General features: G+C 44.9%; 1 protein-coding gene and 1 long non-coding RNA gene across 3 annotated transcripts in view; both read right to left on the bottom strand.

Annotated features, from left to right (window-relative positions):
• LOC118357878 (electrogenic sodium bicarbonate cotransporter 4-like) overlaps positions 1 to 16,840 on the bottom strand; it is a 47,445-nt gene extending 30,605 nt beyond the window's left edge. The window contains exons 1-6 of the mRNA XM_052479944.1: positions 16,819 to 16,840; positions 14,440 to 14,667; positions 2,869 to 2,998; positions 1,651 to 1,811; positions 948 to 1,103; positions 581 to 667 (exon numbers count right to left, since the gene is read on the bottom strand). Coding sequence (XP_052335904.1) covers positions 581 to 667; positions 948 to 1,103; positions 1,651 to 1,811; positions 2,869 to 2,998; positions 14,440 to 14,667; positions 16,819 to 16,840 — 784 coding nt within the window. The remainder of the gene's footprint in view (positions 1 to 580; positions 668 to 947; positions 1,104 to 1,650; positions 1,812 to 2,868; positions 2,999 to 14,439; positions 14,668 to 16,818) is intronic.
• LOC127911719 (uncharacterized) lies at positions 4,188 to 8,126 on the bottom strand. 2 transcript variants are annotated; one of them, XR_008079072.1, is made up of 10 exons: positions 7,783 to 8,126; positions 7,223 to 7,502; positions 6,789 to 6,928; positions 6,579 to 6,718; positions 6,227 to 6,366; positions 5,807 to 5,876; positions 5,527 to 5,736; positions 5,037 to 5,106; positions 4,547 to 4,966; positions 4,188 to 4,476 (listed from the first exon to the last, which is right to left on the bottom strand). It is a non-coding gene; the product is annotated as an uncharacterized LOC127911719 (long non-coding RNA). The 2 variants fall into 2 exon arrangements; XR_008079073.1 differs by lacking the exons at positions 5,807 to 5,876; positions 6,227 to 6,366; positions 6,579 to 6,718; positions 6,789 to 6,928 and having other exon boundaries at positions 7,153 to 7,502.
• Positions 16,841 to 19,712: the final 2,872 nt, after the last annotated feature.

Below are 19,712 nucleotides of genomic sequence, written 5' to 3'. Positions count from 1 at the left end.
ACTTGACACATTGGAAAGAATTAACAAAAAAACAGAGCAAACTAGAATGCTATTTGGCCCTAAACAGAGAGTACACAGTGGCAGAATACCTGACCACCTTCAATTCTCTATTTTGGTTAGGGTGTGACTAGGGTGGGTGATCTAGTATGTTTATATCTATGTTGGCCTGGTATGGTTCCCAATCAGAGGCAGCTGTTTATCGTTGTCTCTGATTGGGGATCATATTTAGGCAGCCATTTCCGAACTGTGTTTTGTGGGATCTTGTTTTTGAGTTAGTTTGTTTCCTTTTGTTTTTGTAAGTTTCACAAAAATAAAGATGTGGAACTCAGAGCAAGTCTCTACACACAATATGACATTTGTAATGCCTTTATTCTTTTGGAACTTCTGCGAGTGTAATGTTTACTGTTCATTTTTTGTTTATTTCACTTTTGCATTTTATCTACTCCATTTGCTTCGGCAATGTCAACATATATTTCCCATGCCAATAAAGTCCTTTGAATTGAATTGAATTGAAAGAGATGTAGCGAGAGAAGTACAGAGAGAGAGGTACAGAGAGAGACAGAGGAGCAGGCAGACTCACGCAGACGACCATAGCCTCCTGGCTGTGATTTCATGCGGAGGTCTTCTGTGGAGCGGTTGAATGCGGCAGCTGCACCTGGACTACGGGCTGAGGAGGGAATACAAGTAAAGAAGACAGCTGAACAAGATTATAATTTCCCCTTGGGGATAAATAACGTTTGTTGAATTGAATTGAATAAAACTGAGATTATTGCAAAGATGTGTGGTCAATTGCAATTAATGAAAGTGTAAGACAGCCTGGGCAGTGGGCATACAATTTGATGTTTTAATGTATATAAGTAGAATACAAATGTAACATTTAGGAAGTACTATAATGTGTCTCAAGCTACTGACGGCCATACTTGACCAGAGAGCAGAGGGACACTCACGGGCACCACCACCGCTGGCCTTGCCCATGTCAGCCAGAGAGCGGTGGATGGGCTTTTTGGTCTGGTGCCTGTGCTTCCTCAGGAGGACAAAGCTGATCTTCTCTCTCAGGTCAGGAGATAGCATGCCCTCGTCTACCTGCTGCTCAATGATTTCATCTGGAGGAGAATGTGGTCTTATTATTGTTTGTGTAGAATCACTCACGATCATCACTTCATTTCCTTCTTGGTACCATAACATCTTTCTTGTCAACAACTGAAGGCTACTAGCATCTTCATTTGAGCCAGTTTGCTACAGCAGGAAAATAATCCTGCAGCAACAGGAAATGTGAATTATTATGTAGATTATAATTCATGGACATTTTTGTAGAGGTTGATACAAAATGTTGTACGGGAAAATCAAGTCTGAAATTTGTAAGTGGTAATTACAAACTTCCAAAGCCTTTTTAAACCTCAAAAACACTACAAGTTTTACATTTCCTGTATTGCAGGAAAGTTCTCATGCAATAGGGTGATCAAATTAAGATCCTACATCTGTACACATTATGATAACTGTTCTTAGAAGGGCAACCATGCTGAAATGCCTCTGCTTGTCAATTGTGACAGAGACTTGACATCTTTTTACAGTACTACGTCTTAACATTAGGTAAGAATCACACATATGGCATGCATTAGTGCTCTGTACAAAGGAGTATGTGTTGCTCACCAACTATCTGTGGCAGTGAGTATCCCTCCAGATCAAGCAGCACAGTGCCGGTCTGTATACAGGTCCTCAGCTCAAACAGACTGTGCAGGGACAGGGTGGACACATGGGGCTTGCTCCACCTCTCTCCTCCCTCCTCCACCTTCTCTTCAAACTTCACCCACCTGGACCACAGCACAGGGACAGATAGAGGACATGAGTTGGAGGCGTCAAATGAGTTGGAAGTTAAAAATGACTAATGTCGAATCTGGTATTAGATTAGAACACTGACTGAAAACACTGACTGCACTCAGACATTCAGTAGCTCAGACATTCAGTACCTCAGACATTCAGTAGCTACGACATTCAGTAGCTCAGACATTCATTCATTCAAAATTGGAATGACATCTGTCTATGCTGAAGGAATGGGACAATTTGTTTTATGGCATGTATTTTTGGTATCACCATGCACATGTTAAAATATAAATTAGCCTATACTACAGTTGACTCAGAAGTTGATAACATAGACTGTCAACGTCTTGACATGAACTTGTTTTGACATGAACTTGTTTTGGCATGAATAGATTTGACATTGGCTGGATGCTACTGTACATTTCTGTTATGATTCTGTAGGTCTGTGTGAGTAATCTGTTATGATTCTGTAGGTTTGCGTGTGTTATCTCTTATGATTCTGTAGGTCTGTGTGTGTAATCTGTTATGATTCTGTAGGTCTGTGTGTGTAATCTGTTATGATACTGTAGGTCTGTGTGTGTAATCTGTTATGATTCTGTAGGTCTGTGTGTGTAATCTGTTATGATACTGTAGGTCTGTGTGTGTAATCTGTTATGATTCTGTAGGTTTGTGTGTGTAATCTGTTATGATACTGTAGGTCTGTGTGTGTAATCTGTTATGATTCTGTAGGTTTGTGTGTGTAATCTGTTATGATTCTGTAGGTCTGTGTGTGTAATCTGTTATGATTCTGTAGGTCTGTGTGTGTAATCTGTTATGATTCTGTAGGTCTGTGTGTGTAATCTGTTATGATTCTGTAGGTCTGTGTGTGTAATCTGTTATGATTCTGTAGGTTTGTGTGTGTAATCTGTTATGATTCTGTAGGTTTGTGTGTGTAATCTGTTATGATTCTGTAGGTCTGTGTGTGTAATCTGTTATGATTCTGTAGGTCTGTGTGTGTAATCTGTTATGATTCTGTAGGTCTGTGTGTGTAATCTGTGGGTCAGCAGTCACCTAGCAGACTCTTTCCACTCCAGCTCATCCCCGTCCTGCTGCAGCGTGTCCATCTCAGTGAACAGTGTGGGGGTGGGCATGTCATCCTCCTCTCCCAGGATATAGCGCAGCCGCTCAGCTGCAGGGGACACTGGGATGAACACACACACGCACACACAGGACACACACACCGGACACACACACCGGTCACACACACACACACGTCCGATATCATCACTGATGTCAGACTCATATTTATTCTGGAGATGTTTTCTTTATTTGGACTTTTATGGGTCAGACATCTAAGCGTGCTTAATCTTTTCCCAGTTTAGCCACTTATTAGTTTCAAGAAATGGTGTAACGGCAGACGGTGATGATCACATTTCCTAATATCGAAAAGAAAGAATTTGACTGGCTTGTTGTTGTAATTCCTCACACACATTATTATTTAGGGATGGTTTGCTGACACATCAGAAAGTGTTGAACTTGTCTTCCCCTTTCATTCCACTTAAATGGTAATGATCTGATCTGATCTTGAGCTTGACAGCATTTCTATTAATCCAACAGGAACACCCATAACCAGAGGGTTTGGTCTCCACACCGAGCGGTCAATGCTTAGGCTAACTCAGCGACCTGGCGTGTCACATTTCAACTTCAATATAGGGGATAATGGGGTGTGTTGAGATGTTCTACACATTCAGCATCACTACGTCAAGGGAAATATAGTATTTTTTCGAACAAAGATATCTATTATTCAGGATGCTGTGTATCCCTGGAAATAATCTGAATTAATTAAAAAATAACAACATAGCTTGTCCAGAAAAAGTGATCTCTTGGCACAACTTGACAGATTGAAACAGGTAAATATGAAATAATTGAGCATTGGTTCAGGGTAAGTGGAGCCGCCTTGGGGTAAGTGGGTGCCGGTGTCCTGTGACTGGGTGATGGTGCTGGTAGGTCAAAGTTTGATTAATGGAATGGGGGTGTGATATATGATCTTAAATGTATGCCTACATTCATATATAGATTTCTCTATTCAATATCACTTACCCTTGCATCTCTTGACCAGTTATCTGGGACAGGGATGTTTCAATCTGCCAATTCATTGGCAAATTCTCTGCATTTGAGGCTACTAAGCCCATGAAACTGGTCCACGAGATTCTTGATTTGTTTATCATGCTCAGACTCCCAAGTCATCAGATGAGACCTTGTGTTCCTCTGCTACTCTGTCACAGACTCACTTTCACACAGCTCAGACTCCAAGTCATCAGATGAGACCTTGTGTTCCTCTGCTACTCTGTCACATCCTCTCTTTATACAGCTCAGACTCCCAAGTCATCAGATGAGACCTTGTGTTCCTCTGCTACTCTGTCACATCCTCTCTTTATACAGCTCAGACTCCAAGTCATCAGATGAGACCTTGTGTTCCTCTGCTACTCTGCCACATCCTCTCTTTATACAGCTCAGACTCCAAGTCATCAGATGAGACCTTGTGTTCCTCTGCTACTCTGCCACATCCTCTCTTTATACAGCTCAGACTCCAAGTCATCAGATGAGACCTTGTGTTCCTCTGCTACTCTGTCACATCCTCTCTTTATACAGCTCAGACTCCAAGTCATCAGATGAGACCTTGAGTTCCTCTGCTACTCTGCCACATCCTCTCTTTATACAGCTCAGACTCCAAGTCATCAGATGAGACCTTGTGTTCCTCTGCTACTCTGTCACATCCTCTCTTTATACAGCTCAGACTCCAAGTCATCAGATGAGACCTTGTGTTCCTCTGCTACTCTGCCACATCCTCTCTTTATACAGCTCAGACTCCAAGTCATCAGATGAGACCTTGTGTTCCTCTGCTACTCTGTCACATCCTCTCTTTATACAGCTCAGACTCCAAGTCATCAGATGAGACCTTGTGTTCCTCTGCTACTCTGTCACATCCTCTCTTTATACAGCTCAGACTCCAAGTCATCAGATGAGACCTTGTGTTCCTCTGCTACTCTGTCACATCCTCTCTTTATACAGCTCAGACTCCATGTCATCAGATGAGACCTTGTGTTCCTCTGCTACTCTGTCACATCCTCTCTTTATACAGCTCAGACTCCAAGTCATCAGATGAGACCTTGTGTTCCTCTGCTACTTTGTCACAGCCTCTCTTTATACAGCTCAGACTCCATGTCATCAGATGAGACCTTGTGTTCCTCTGCTACTCTGTCACATCCTCTCTTTATACAGCTCAGACTCCATGTCATCAGATGAGACCTTGTGTTCCTATGCTACTCTGTCACAGCCTCTCTTTATACAGCTCAGACTCCAAGTCATCAGATGAGACCTTGTGTTCCTCTGCTACTCTGTCACAGCCTCTCTTTATACAGCTCAGACTCCAAGTCATCAGATGAGACCTTGTGTTCCTCTGCTACTCTGTCACATCCTCTCTTTATACAGCTCAGACTCCAAGTCATCAGATGAGACCTTGTGTTCCTCTGCTACTCTGTCACATCCTCTCTTTATACAGCTCAGACTCCAAGTCATCAGATGAGACCTTGTGTTCCTCTGCTACTCTGTCACAGCCTCTCTTTATACAGCTCAGACTCCAAGTCATCAGATGAGACCTTGTGTTCCTCTGCTACTCTGTCACATCCTCTCTTTATACAGCTCAGACTCCAAGTCATCAGATGAGACCTTGTGTTCCTCTGCTACTCTGTCACATCCTCTCTTTATACAGCTCAGACTCCAAGTCATCAGATGAGACCTTGTGTTCCTCTGCTACTCTGTCACATCCTCTCTTTATACAGCTCAGACTCCATGTCATCAGATGAGACCTTGTGTTCCTCTGCTACTCTGTCACATCCTCTCTTTATACAGCTCAGACTCCAAGTCATCAGATGAGACCTTGTGTTCCTCTGCTACTCTGTCACAGCCTCTCTTTATACAGCTCAGACTCCATGTCATCAGATGAGACCTTGTGTTCCTCTGCTACTCTGTCACATCCTCTCTTTATACAGCTCAGACTCCATGTCATCAGATGAGACCTTGTGTTCCTCTGCTACTCTGTCACAGCCTCTCTTTATACAGCTCAGACTCCAAGTCATCAGATGAGACCTTGTGTTCCTCTGCTACTCTGTCACATCCTCTCTTTATACAGCTCAGACTCCAAGTCATCAGATGAGACCTTGTGTTCCTCTGCTACTCTGTCACAGCCTCTCTTTATACAGCTCAGACTCCAAGTCATCAGATGAGACCTTGTGTTCCTCTGCTACTCTGTCACATCCTCTCTTTATACAGCTCAGACTCCAAGTCATCAGATGAGACCTTGTGTTCCTCTGCTACTCTGTCACATCCTCTCTTTATACAGCTCAGACTCCAAGTCATCAGATGAGACCTTGTGTTCCTCTGCTACTCTGTCACATCCTCTCTTTATACAGCTCAGACTCCAAGTCATCAGATGAGACCTTGTGTTCCTCTGCTACTCTGTCACAGCCTCTCTTTATACAGCTCAGACTCCATGTCATCAGATGAGACCTTGTGTTCCTCTGCTACTCTGTCACATCCTCTCTTTATACAGCTCAGACTCCATGTCATCAGATGAGACCTTGTGTTCCTCTGCTACTCTGTCACATCCTCTCTTTATACAGCTCAGACTCCCAAGTCATCAGATGAGACCTTGTGTTCCTCTGCTACTCTGTCACATCCTCTCTTTATACAGCTCAGACTCCCAAGTCATCAGATGAGACCTTGTGTTCCTCTGCTACTCTGTCACATCCTCTCTTTATACAGCTCAGACTCCAAGTCATCAGATGAGACCTTGTGTTCCTCTGCTACTCTGTCACATCCTCTCTTTATACAGCTCAGACTCCATGTCATCAGATGAGACCTTGTGTTCCTCTGCTACTCTGTCACAGCCTCTCTTTATACAGCTCAGACTCCAAGTCATCAGATGAGACCTTGTGTTCCTCTGCTACTCTGTCACATCCTCTCTTTATACAGCTCAGACTCCAAGTCATCAGATGAGACCTTGTGGTCCTCTGCTACTCTGTCACATCCTCTCTTTATACAGCTCAGACTCCAAGTCATCAGATGAGACCTTGTGTTCCTCTGCTACTCTGTCACAGCCTCTCTTTATACAGCTCAGACTCCAAGTCATCAGATGAGACCTTGTGTTCCTCTGCTACTCTGTCACATCCTCTCTTTATACAGCTCAGACTCCAAGTCATCAGATGAGACCTTGTGTTCCTCTGCTACTCTGTCACAGCCTCTCTTTATACAGCTCAGACTCATGTCATCAGATGAGACCATGTCAGATGAGACCTTGTGTTCCTCTGCTACTCTGTCACATCCTCTCTTTATACAGCTCAGACTCCATGTCATCAGATGAGACCTTGTGTTCCTCTGCTACTCTGCCACATCCTCTCTTTATACAGCTCAGACTCCATGTCATCAGATGAGACCTTGTGTTCCTCTGCTACTCTGCCACATCCTCTCTTTATACAGCTCAGACTCCAAGTCATCAGATGAGACCTTGTGTTCCTCTGCTACTCTGTCACATCCTCTCTTTATACAGCTCAGACTCCATGTCATCAGATGAGACCTTGTGTTCCTCTGCTACTCTGTCACATCCTCTCTTTATACAGCTCAGACTCCATGTCATCAGATGAGACCTTGTGTTCCTCTGCTACTCTGCCACATCCTCTCTTTATACAGCTCAGACTCCAAGTCATCAGATGAGACCTTGTGTTCCTCTGCTACTCTGTCACATCCTCTCTTTATACAGCTCAGACTCCAAGTCATCAGATGAGACCTTGTGTTCCTCTGCTACTCTGTCACAGCCTCTCTTTATACAGCTCAGACTCCATGTCATCAGATGAGACCTTGTGTTCCTCTGCTACTCTGCCACATCCTCTCTTTATACAGCTCAGACTCCATGTCATCAGATGAGACCTTGTGTTCCTCTGCTACTCTGTCACATCCTCTCTTTATACAGCTCAGACTCCAAGTCATCAGATGAGACCTTGTGTTCCTCTGCTACTCTGTCACATCCTCTCTTTATACAGCTCAGACTCCATGTCATCAGATGAGACCTTGTGTTCCTCTGCTACTCTGTCACATCCTCTCTTTATACAGCTCAGACTCCATGTCATCAGATGAGACCTTGTGTTCCTCTGCTACTCTGTCACATCCTCTCTTTATACAGCTCAGACTCCATGTCATCAGATGAGACCTTGTGTTCCTCTGCTACTCTGTCACAGCCTCTCTTTATACAGCTCAGACTCCAAGTCATCAGATGAGACCTTGTGTTCCTCTGCTACTCTGTCACATCCTCTCTTTATACAGCTCAGACTCCATGTCATCAGATGAGACCTTGTGTTCCTCTGCTACTCTGTCACAGCCTCTCTTTATACAGCTCAGACTCCAAGTCATCAGATGAGACCTTGTGTTCCTCTGCTACTCTGTCACATCCTCTCTTTATACAGCTCAGACTCCAAGTCATCAGATGAGACCTTGTGTTCCTCTGCTACTCTGTCACAGCCTCTCTTTATACAGCTCAGACTCCATGTCATCAGATGAGACCTTGTGTTCCTCTGCTACTCTGTGACAGACTCACTTTCACACAGCTACATGTTTGTTTTATTTGTTTGTCTCTGTACATCTTCAGTGTCATTCAGTCTATTTTTTCCACCCTTGCTAGTTGCTTGTACTCTTATGGACTTCTTCCCTTCTCTCACTTCCTTGGCTGCTCTGTCAAGAACCTCAAAGGGGGGACTAGACCCCTGCTTGTTTTGTGTTTGTTTACATGGGGCTTGATGATGTCATCTCTGTAGCAATACTAATGCACTATCTTGAGTTCATATGGATGACACCTTGCTAAAGTACGATGAATTTATGCATAAAACTAACTAAACGTGTTGAAGACTATCTGACTGAAGGTTCTGGACTCAGACTGGGCCACGACAACACCAATAGGAGGAACAGACTTAGTTGTTGCCCAGCAACAGAGACTGACTGTTTGTACTAGAAATACAAGGAGGTGACTCCAACTGTAGTCCAACTGGATTTGTACCAGAACTTAGAACCTATCAGGGGTATGTAGTATGGTGGCCATTGGCTCATATTAGCCCATACAGATACAAGTATGCACTTTCATTCTAGGTTTAGGACCTCATATTGTAGCTGAGAGAGACCCCAACTGATGTATAAAACAATCTTAAAACTATCTACTTAGGTTTAGATACAAGCATCATAAAAACGTATGACACAATAAATTCACTTGAAAATCTGTTTTTTTTTCTCTAATATTTACATGAAGATTGACATAGATGTCCATAACTGTGTCCCAAATTACACTCTATTTCCTATATAGTGTACTACTTTTGACCTGAACCCTATGGGTTATGGTCAAGCGTAGTGCACTAAATAGGGAACAAGGTGCCATTTGGGACACATTCCATATGTGAGTTGTAGTTAGCTGAGGGAAGGGAGCTTTGCACTGCAGCTGGTGGTCACAGTGTTCTAACCTAACCGACAGATGGACCAGAGCAGTCTATAAATTACACAATGAGCTGTAAAAAGCCATGATGGATCAATGGCTTTAAATCATTGTATCGACAGGAACCAACCCGGGAGTGAATAACCTGTTATATTTCCTGTTTGCATACATTAGTACCCACAAAAACCTCACTTGTCAGCCTATGGGGAAGGACCATAGAAACAGAATCCCATCATCATAGTGATTCTATTTCTATGTAGAAAGACAGTACATGTGAATGAGACAGAGCATATTACTTTTTCCCAATGCAGAAAACAACGACTGGGAAACAAATATTCAGCAACCATCACTCCTGTGTTCCAATGGCAGCTTCATTAAATAGTACCTGCAAAACACCAGTCTCAATGTCAACAGTGAAGAGGCGACTCCGGGATGCTGGCCTTCTAGGCAGAGTTCCCCTGATCATTGTCTGTGTTTTTTTGCCCATCTTAATCTTTTATTTTTATTGGCCAGTCTGAGATATGGCTTTTTCTTTGCAACTCTGCCTCGAAGGCCAGCATCCCAGAGTCAACTCTTCACTGTTGACTTTGAGACTGGTGTTTTGCGGGTACTATTTAATGAACCTGCCAGTTGAGGACTTGTGAGGCATCTGTTTCTCAAACTAGACACTCCAATGTACTTGTCCTCTTGCTCAGTTGTGCAACGGAGCCTCCCACTCCTCTTTCTATTCTGGTTAGAGACAGTTTGTGCTGTTCTATAAAGTGAGTAGTACACAGCGTTGTTTGAGATCTTCAGTTTCTTGGCAATTTCTTGCATGGAATAGCCTTCATTTCCCAGAACAAGAATAGACTGACGAGTTTCAGAAGAAAGTGCTTTGTTTCTGGCCATTTTGAACCTGTAATTGAACCTACAAATGCTGATGCTCAAGATACTCAACTAGTCTAAAGAAGGCCAGTTTTATTGCTTCTTTAATCAGTACAACAGTTTTCAGCTGTGCTAACATAATTGCAAGAGGGTTTTCTAATGATCAATTAGCCTTTTAAAATTATAAACTTGGATTAGCTAAAACAACGTGCCATTGGAACACAGGAGTGATGGTTGCTGATAATGGGCCTCTGCACGCCTATGTAGATATACCATTAAAAATCAGCCATTTCCAGCTACAATAGCCATTTACAACATTAACATTAACATGTCTACACTGTATTTCTGATCAATTTGATGTTATTTTAATGGACAAAAAAATGTGCTTTTCTTTCAAGAACAATGACATTTCTAAGTGACCCCAAACTTTTGAACGGTAGTGTATATTTTTTAAACCCTTACGTATTTATCCAACTGTAATAAAAACACTGACACAAGCAGTTTTCAAAGTGTGAGAAAATGACAGGTACGGGTAGACAGAGAGACTGTCGCTACAGTTAGCAGTTTCATTCACTTTCCCGAAATTCTCTTTATTCAGCATTTTCAAAGCTTTCATCTCCCAAAATGTTGTTGTCCTGAAGGTACTTTGGTACGACTCACAACCTTCAAACAGCTTCTAATCTTATAGGGATAGTTCCACAAAACAACATATTTATGTGGAACTGAACTATACCTTGTATTTCCTTCTTCTCTCAAATATATTCAAACATAGTGTTCCTTTAATTCCTGTGTAACAGCCCTCTCCTAAAATTGCAGCCATGCAGATGCTCTCTTACACCAGCTAACAAGCTGACTGAGATGACCAACAGCTGCATATTCATACTACTGTGCTGCTTTGAACTCAGTTATGCTGTCACAGTTACCAGCCCTTTCAAGCTTAACATCCTTATCATTTATCGCCCTCCAGGTTCCCTCGGAGAGTTCATCAATGAGCTTGATGCCTTGATAAGCTCCTTTCCTGAGGACGGCTCACCTCTCACAGTTCTGGGCGACTTTAACCTCCCCACGTCTACCTTTGACTCATTCCTCTCTGCCTCCTTCTTTCCACTCCTCTCCTCTTTTGACCTCACCCTCTCACCTTCCCCCTACTCACAAGGCAGGCAATACGCTCGACCTCATCTTTACTAGATGCTGTTCTTCCACTAACCTCATTGCAACTCCCCTCCAAGTCTCCGACCACTACCTTGTATCCTTTTCCCTCTCGCTCTCATCCAACACTTCCCACACTGCCCCTACTCGGATGGTATCGCGCCGTCCCAACCTTCGCTCTCTCTCCCCACTACTCTCTCCTCTTCCATCCTATCATCTCTTCCCTCTGCTCAAACCTTCTCCAACCTATCTCCTGATTCTGCCTCCTCAACCCTCCTCTCCTCCCTTTCTGCATCCTTTGACTCTCTATGTCCCCTATCCTCCAGGCCGGCTCGGTCCTCCCCTCCCGCTCCGTGGCTCGACGACTCATTGCGAGCTCACAGAACAGGGCTCCGGGCAGCCAAGCGGAAATGGAGGAAAACTCGCCTCCCTGCGGACCTGGCATCCTTTCACTCCCTCCTCTCTACATTTTCCTCCTCTGTCTCTGCTGCTAAAGCCACTTTCTACCACTCTAAATTCCAAGCATCTGCCTCTAACCCTAGGAAGCTCTTTGCCACCTTCTCCTCCCTCCTGAATCCTCCTCCCCCTCCACCCCCTCCTCCCTCTCTGCAGATGACTTCGTCAACCATTTTGAAAAGAAGGTCGACGACATCCGATCCTCGTTTGCTAAGTCAAACGACACCGCTGGTTCTGCTCACACTGCCCTACCCTGTGCTCTGACCTCTTTCTCCCCTCTCTCTCCAGATGAAATCTCGCGTCTTGTGACGGCCGGCCGCCCAACAACCTGCCCGCTTGACCCTATCCCCTCCTCTCTTCTCCAGACCATTTCCGGAGACCTTCTCCCTTACCTCACCTCGCTCATCAACTCATCCCTGACCGCTGGCTACGTCCCTTCCGTCTTCAAGAGAGCGAGAGTTGCACCCCTTCTGAAAAAACCTACACTCGATCCCTCCGATGTCAACAACTACAGACCAGTATCCCTTCTTTCTTTTCTCTCCAAAACTCTTGAATGTGCCGTCCTTGGCCAGCTCTCCCGCTATCTCTCTCAGAATGACCTTCTTGATCCAAATCAGTCAGGTTTCAAGACTAGTCATTCAACTGAGACTGCTCTTCTCTGTATCACGGAGGCGCTCCGCACTGCTAAAGCTAACTCTCTCTCCTCTGCTCTCATCCTTCTAGACCTATCGGCTGCCTTCGATACTGTGAACCATCAGATCCTCCTCTCCACCCTCTCCGAGTTGGGCATCTCCGGCGCGGCCCACGCTTGGATTGCGTCCTACCTGACAGGTCGCTCCTACCAGGTGGCGTGGCGAGAATCTGTCTCCTCACCGCGCGCTCTCACCACTGGTGTCCCCCAGGGCTCTGTTCTAGGCCCTCTCCTATTCTCGCTATACACCAAGTCACTTGGCTCTGTCATAACCTCACATGGTCTCTCCTATCATTGCTATGCAGACGACACACAATTAATCTTCTCCTTTCCCCCTTCTGATGACCAGGTGGCGAATCGCATCTCTGCATGTCTGGCAGACATATCAGTGTGGATGACGGATCACCACCTCAAGCTGAACCTCGGCAAGACGGAGCTGCTCTTCCTCCCGGGAAGGACTGCCCGTTCCATGATCTCGCCATCACGGTTGACAACTCCATTGTGTCCTCCTCCCAGAGCGCTAAGAACCTTGGCGTGATCCTGGACAACACCCTGTCGTTCTCAACTAACATCAAGGCAGTGGCCCGTTCCTGTAGGTTCATGCTCTACAACATCCGCAGAGTACGACCCTGCCTCACACAGGAAGCGGCGCAGGTCCTAATCCAGGCACTTGTCATCTCCCGTCTGGACTACTGCAACTCGCTGTTGGCTGGGCTCCCTGCCTGTGCCATTAAACCCCTACAACTCATCCAGAACGCCGCAGCCCGTCTGGTGTTCAACCTTCCCAAGTTCTCTCACGTCACCCCGCTCCTCCGCTCTCTCCACTGGCTTCCAGTTGAAGCTCGCATCCGCTACAAGACCATGGTGCTTGCCTACGGAGCTGTGAGGGGAACGGCACCTCAGTACCTCCAGGCTCTGATCAGGCCCTACACCCAAACAAGGGCACTGCGTTCATCCATCTCTGGCCTGCTCGCCTCCCTACCACTGAGGAAGTACAGTTCCCGCTCAGCCCAGTCAAAACTGTTCACTGCTCTGGCCCCCCAATGGTGGAACAAACTCCCTCACAACGCCAGGACAGCGGAGTCAATCACCACCTTCCGGAGACACCTGAAACCCCACCTCTTTAAGGAATACCTAGGATAGGATAAGTAATCCTTCTCACCCCCCTAAAAGATTTAGATGCACTATTGTAAAGTGGCTGTTCCACCGGATGTCATAAGGTGAATGCACCAATTTGTAAGTCGCTCTGGATAAGAGCGTCTGCTAAATGACTTAAATGTAAATGTAAATGAGTTACACCACATAAAGTGATGTGCACAGCTTCACCTAGCAATTTAACCAGGTCAGCATTCTGGCCAAGGGATGCAATTCCAACCAAACCTGATTTATGTTTTATTTTAGTTCCTGTAAGCATTACAGATCCACTTCCTCATACAGGAAAACATATGCAGTTATCTACATTTGACATTTCAGCCAATTTAGCAGATGCTCTTTTCCAGAGGGACTTGCAGGATAAATTAGAGTTAAGTGACTTGCTCAAGGGCTTTGCTTTCAATGACTGGCCCATCATGCTTAACCTCTAGGCTTCCTGCCGCCAAAAGGGAAATAACAACTGGCTATTGAATCTGAAATACTGTCTTCGTCAACTGTCCGGACCGTGCGTCACTGAGAGTTGTTATGATGCAGCCAGCGTCACAGGAGTTGTGACTTGTGGAGGGAATGGAATGAAATCAAATCAAACAAATGGAAAACATGTGTTTGATACCATTCATTCCATTCCATACTGTAGTGCAGCATAGTGACATGTGACTCATCATGACTTACTTGTGATGTGATGCATGAAGTGATTGGTTTTTATGGTGCATAGGCACTGGAGTGTGATGTGATTGAAGCCCAGGTAGTGCACTACATAGCGAATAGGGTGCCATTTGTAACGCAGACCATGACTAACTTGTGCGGTTGATGTCTTGAGGAACTTGGAGGTCATGTGGGTCCATGAGTCCCTCCTCTAGGTCCCTGTATCTGTCTCTGTCATCATGGTCATGGTGTCTATGGTGGTCGTAGTGTCTGTCCCCCCTCTCCTTGTCTGCTGCCTCACGGCCCCCCGCAGAACGTCTTCGCCGGCGTTTCCGTCTGTACCCACGAGGCACCGGTACACCGATGTAGATGTTCTGCTGGTCTGTGGACAAACGGTAATGCAAATGACATTAACATCAAAGTTGGTTACTGGGACACTAATGCAGATGGACTAATGGCCTGTAAACAAACCGTAATGTAAAGTCACATTAACATACATGATTTAAATCAGTCATTGAGGAGAACGTACTGCAAACATGTATTACAGAAACAGAACGTCCTAAAAAAGACATTAAACTGGCCTTAATAATAGTTTTACAATATCTAGAAAAGCCAAACAACAACCTTGACAGACTAACATAATCACAGTCCTGCCACATCACTCATTAATCCCTGGTACAGAAAGGGACATTTCCATAAGTGTTCAATCATTGAAACAAACAATGAATAAATGATGATACAGTGTTCATGTCTGTTTCTCAAATAAATAAACCATTCTCAAGTATTTTAGTCAGGGTTGAAAATTCATTCTTATCAATGATTTGCATGTAAAAGATTACTCTTCTTCTGCACATTGTCTTTTCTTACATGACATACTTTGTCATGTTTTCCTGTCAGCTACTAACAGCAGGAACCATGTCAACGTTTGTGTTGTTTTACATTACTTTGATACCAACTGTACTGTCGCTTTGCAATGGACTCCTTTTTGAATATCAATGCATGATCAAGTTCATTTTATGCAACAACTACATTAAAACACAATTAGAACATTGTTCTAAATTTAATAATACGCTGTTTGCCGAAAGGACCCCCCAAAAGTGAACCTAGCATGTGAGGCCTGAGGGGTAAGCCAGATCTACTCAGGGTTTTCTAAAGTTATCCAGCTTCAGTTAGCTTCCCATTCCAGCTCAGGCTTCATCCGGTGGATGGACGGTGGATATTACTCTTCTGCCTGCCACTAACTCTAGCAGGCTTTTACTGCGTGTGCATGTCACATGTGACTAGTCGAATTCCGAACTCTTCATTGAGACAATGCTGAAACATCAAGCCATGGAAAAGTTAGTGTCATCTTTTAATTTGTGCCGAAATCAAAATGAAAGAAAATCTTGCAAATTCAGCAGTCTTTTAGAAGTTCCGTCTACACAGCCTCCTCTTCCTAGTATTCTGATGGCTAATGTCCAATCGCTGGAAAATACATGTTGAACTCAGAGAAAGGCTTCAATCGCATAGGAACATCAGGGAATGCTGTGTCTGTTTTTCAGAGACATGGCTTACGGACAATTCACTTGCTCTGCTATTCAACCAGACGGCTTTTCCATTTTCCGTATGGATTGAACGGCGGCTTCTGGTAAGAGCAGGGGGAGGGGTATGCATCCTCATCAACAAAACATCTCAAGCTCTTGGTCACCCAACCTGGAGTTTTTGATGCTAAAATATGCCGAAGGAATTCCTGTGTTGTTATCACAGTGTGTACCTTCCGGCGCAAGCAAACATCAAGGCAGAACTCAGTGAACTGTACAAGGACATTAGCCAGCAAGAATCCTCTCACCAAGAAGCAGTCTTTATTGTCGCAGGAGATTTTAAAACAAAGTATCACCAACATGTATCCTGCCTCATGAGAGGAAACAATGTGATGGACCATGTATATACAAACATCCGTGACAGAGGCAGAATCAAATGCTGCAGGACTGTTTTGAGAATACTGATTGGAATATGTTCAAAGAGTCTACTCAGGACTCATCCATCAACATTGAGGAATATATATCATCAGTCACAGGCTTCATTAGGAATGTGTTAATGATGTTGTAACAACAATAACAATCTGTACATACCCAAACCAAAAACCCTGGATGAATGGTGAAATCCGTACCATGCTAAGAGCCCATACTGCAGCATTCAATGTCGGCAGAACAAATGACAGAATTCCGACGCATGTGGCAAAGACTACAGGCTATCAGGGACTACAAAGGCAGATCCAGATGTGTGGTGCTCACTGAAGGCTCTAGCTGCTCCAGGTGACCAGGTGTTTTTACTCTCCAAGGCTGACATGGGGAAAACTCTAAAAAGATTAAATACTCACCAAGCCACCGGGCCAGATGGCATCCCTGGCCGGGTGTGTGTTAACCAGCTGGTGGGCATCTTCTCTGACATCTTCAACCTGTCCTTGCCCTAGGCTGTAGTCCCCACTTGCTTCAAGGACACTACCATTGTCCCCATGCCCAAAACCAATGTGACATGCCCAAATGACTATCACCCGTCTCACTCACCACTGGCATCATGAAGTACTTCAAGAGGCTGGTCATGGACCACATCAAGGCCAGCATGCTAGCCACACTGGACCCACTCCAATGTACCTACAGCTCCAACAGATCCATGGAAGATGCCATTTCCATCGCTATTCACACGGTCCTAATACACCTGGACAAGAGGAACACCTATGTGAGAATGCTATTAATTGACTACAGTTCAGCATTCAACACTATTGTTCCTCCAAGCTCATCACCAATCTCAGAATAATGGGTCTGGACACTGCCCTCTGCACCTGGATCCTGGATCCTGGACTCCCTGATGGGCAGACCACAAGCTGTGAGGATTGGCAACAGCCCCCCACCCCCACCCCACAGGGGTGTGTCCCCAGCCCTCTGCTGTACTCCCTGTTCCCCCACGACTGTGTTGCTTTGCACGACACCAACTCCATCATCAAGTTTTCTGATGACACCACAGTTCTAGGACTGATAACCAACAACAACGAGTCAGCCTATAGGGAGGAGGTAAGTGAACTGGCATTGTGGTGCCAGGACAACAACCTGTCCTTCAACATCAGCAAAACAGAGGAGTTCTGGAAGCAGAGGAGGGAACAAGCCCTGATCCACATCAACGGGACTGCATTAGAGAGAGTCAGCAGTTTTAACTTCCTGCGCGTCCCCATCACAGATAACTTGACATGGACCAACAACACCCCCACTCTTGTCAAGAGGGCTCAACAGCGCCTTTACCCACTAAGGCGGCTTAAGAATTTTGGCTTTCCACCCCGGGTCCTTGCCAAATACTACTGCTGCACCATCGAGAGCATACTGACCAGTTGCATTATGGCCTGGTATGGGAATTGCTCGGTCCATGACCGCAAGTATCTCACTGGGACTGTGCTCCCACCCATCCAGGAAATATATTTGTAACGGTGCCTGAGAAAGTCCCAGGGAATCATCAAGGACCACACACACCCCAGCCATGAAGCATGAGGTCTCATACCAAAAGGCTCAGAGGCTGTTTCTAATTACAAACCATCAGAATGCTAAACACTTGAACTGGACTGACCAACTGCTCTGATTCTCCACACCTTAGCACACAAAAAGACACACACAACACACACACACACACACACACACACACACACACACACACACGCACACACACACACACACACACACACACACACACACACACACACACACACATAGTCTTGTACAGCTAACAATGGGACACACAATTCAGTCCCATTCAACATCCAATTTTCTCTAACCCCTAACCCTAGACCTAACCCTAACCTAACCCGTACTCTTACCCTAACCATAAACGTAACCCTAACCCTAACCCAAAAACCTAACTTTAACCTTAAACCTAACTCTAGTGTCACGCCCTGATCTGTTTCACCTGTCTTTGTGATTGTCTCCACCCTCCTCCAGGTGTCGCCCATCTTCTCCATTATCCCCTTTGTATTTATACCTGTGTTCGCTGTTTGTCTGTTTCCAGTTTGTTTTGTTCCTCAAACCTGCCAGCATTTTCCCCTTGCTCCTGCCTTGTCTATATTCCTGTTTTCCTGGTTTTGTCCTTTCTGCCTGCCCTGAGCCTGCCTGCCGTCCAGTACCTTTGCCCCACTACTCTGGATAACCAACCACTGCCTGACCTGACCCTGAGCCTGCCTGCCATCCTGTACCTTTGACCTCTACTCTGGATTACCAACCACTGCCTGACCTGACCCTGAGCCTGCCTGCCATCCTGTACCTTTGACCTCTACTCTGGATTACCAACCTCTGCCTGACCTGACCCTGAGCCTGCCTGCCATCCTGTACCTTTGACCTCTACTCTGGATTACCAACATCTGCCTGACCTGACCCTGAGCCTGTCTGCCATCCTGTACCTTTGACCTCTACTCTGGATTACCAACCTCTGCCTGACCTGAGCCTGCCTGCCATCCTGTACCTTTGACCTCTAATCTGGATTACCAACCTCTGCCTGACCTGACCCTGAGCCTGCCTGCCATCCTGTACCTTTGACCTCTACTCTGGATTACCAACCTCTGCCTGACCTGACCCTGAGCCTGCCTGCCATCCTGTACCTTTGCCTGCTTGTGTTCGTATTAATAAACTTTTGTTACTTCGACATTGTCTGCACATGGGACTCACCTTCAAACTTGATACCTAGCTCCTAACCCTAGAGCTAACCCTAGCTCCTAACCCAAACCCTAAACTTAATTATAACACAAACATTAATTCTAACCTGAACCCTAAACAAAACAAACAAACAAAATGTCCCCAGTTGGTCAAATTGTTGTTTGTTTACTATTCTTGTGGGGACTTCTGTTAAACACATCAATCACAACTGCTGCCACAAGATTCTTAGTTACTATTGATAATACTGCACAGTTTAAACACTTGTCCCCCCATTCCCCTATACTCGTATAAATATTGGACTATAAATTGTGTCTTCCTGTATTATACTTATGCTAAAATGTTTGTTATATTCTACTGAGCCATTTACTTTATGTTTGTATTCTTATATTTTATTGTTTTATTGTCGAGGAGGAACCCGCAAGTAATAATTTATTTGGACTGTGTGTACCATGTGTACCCTGTACATACAACTAATAAAACTTGAAACATGAAAAGTCTGTGACATCCGCCTCAGTGCAAAGCTAAATACAGAGAAATCAATGCTGGAACAACAACATACAGCCCTGCTGGAAATACACACATCCCTGTTGCCAAATGGATAGATAGGGGCCTGCTTAGGACATGGTGAACCACACTGAAAGTACATACACACATGCACACTCATATTCACATATAAAATGGTATCCAATGCCCATCATGATCATGTTATTCTTTCATCGTTGTTATTGCCAATTATCATCACATAGGACATGATTAA

This window comes from Oncorhynchus keta, chromosome 25 (genome assembly GCF_023373465.1).
Source record: "Oncorhynchus keta strain PuntledgeMale-10-30-2019 chromosome 25, Oket_V2, whole genome shotgun sequence".
Lineage (NCBI taxonomy): Eukaryota > Metazoa > Chordata > Actinopteri > Salmoniformes > Salmonidae > Oncorhynchus > Oncorhynchus keta.
The sequence above is the reverse complement of the archived record's forward strand: the minus strand, read 5'-3'. Positions and strand labels throughout refer to the sequence as shown.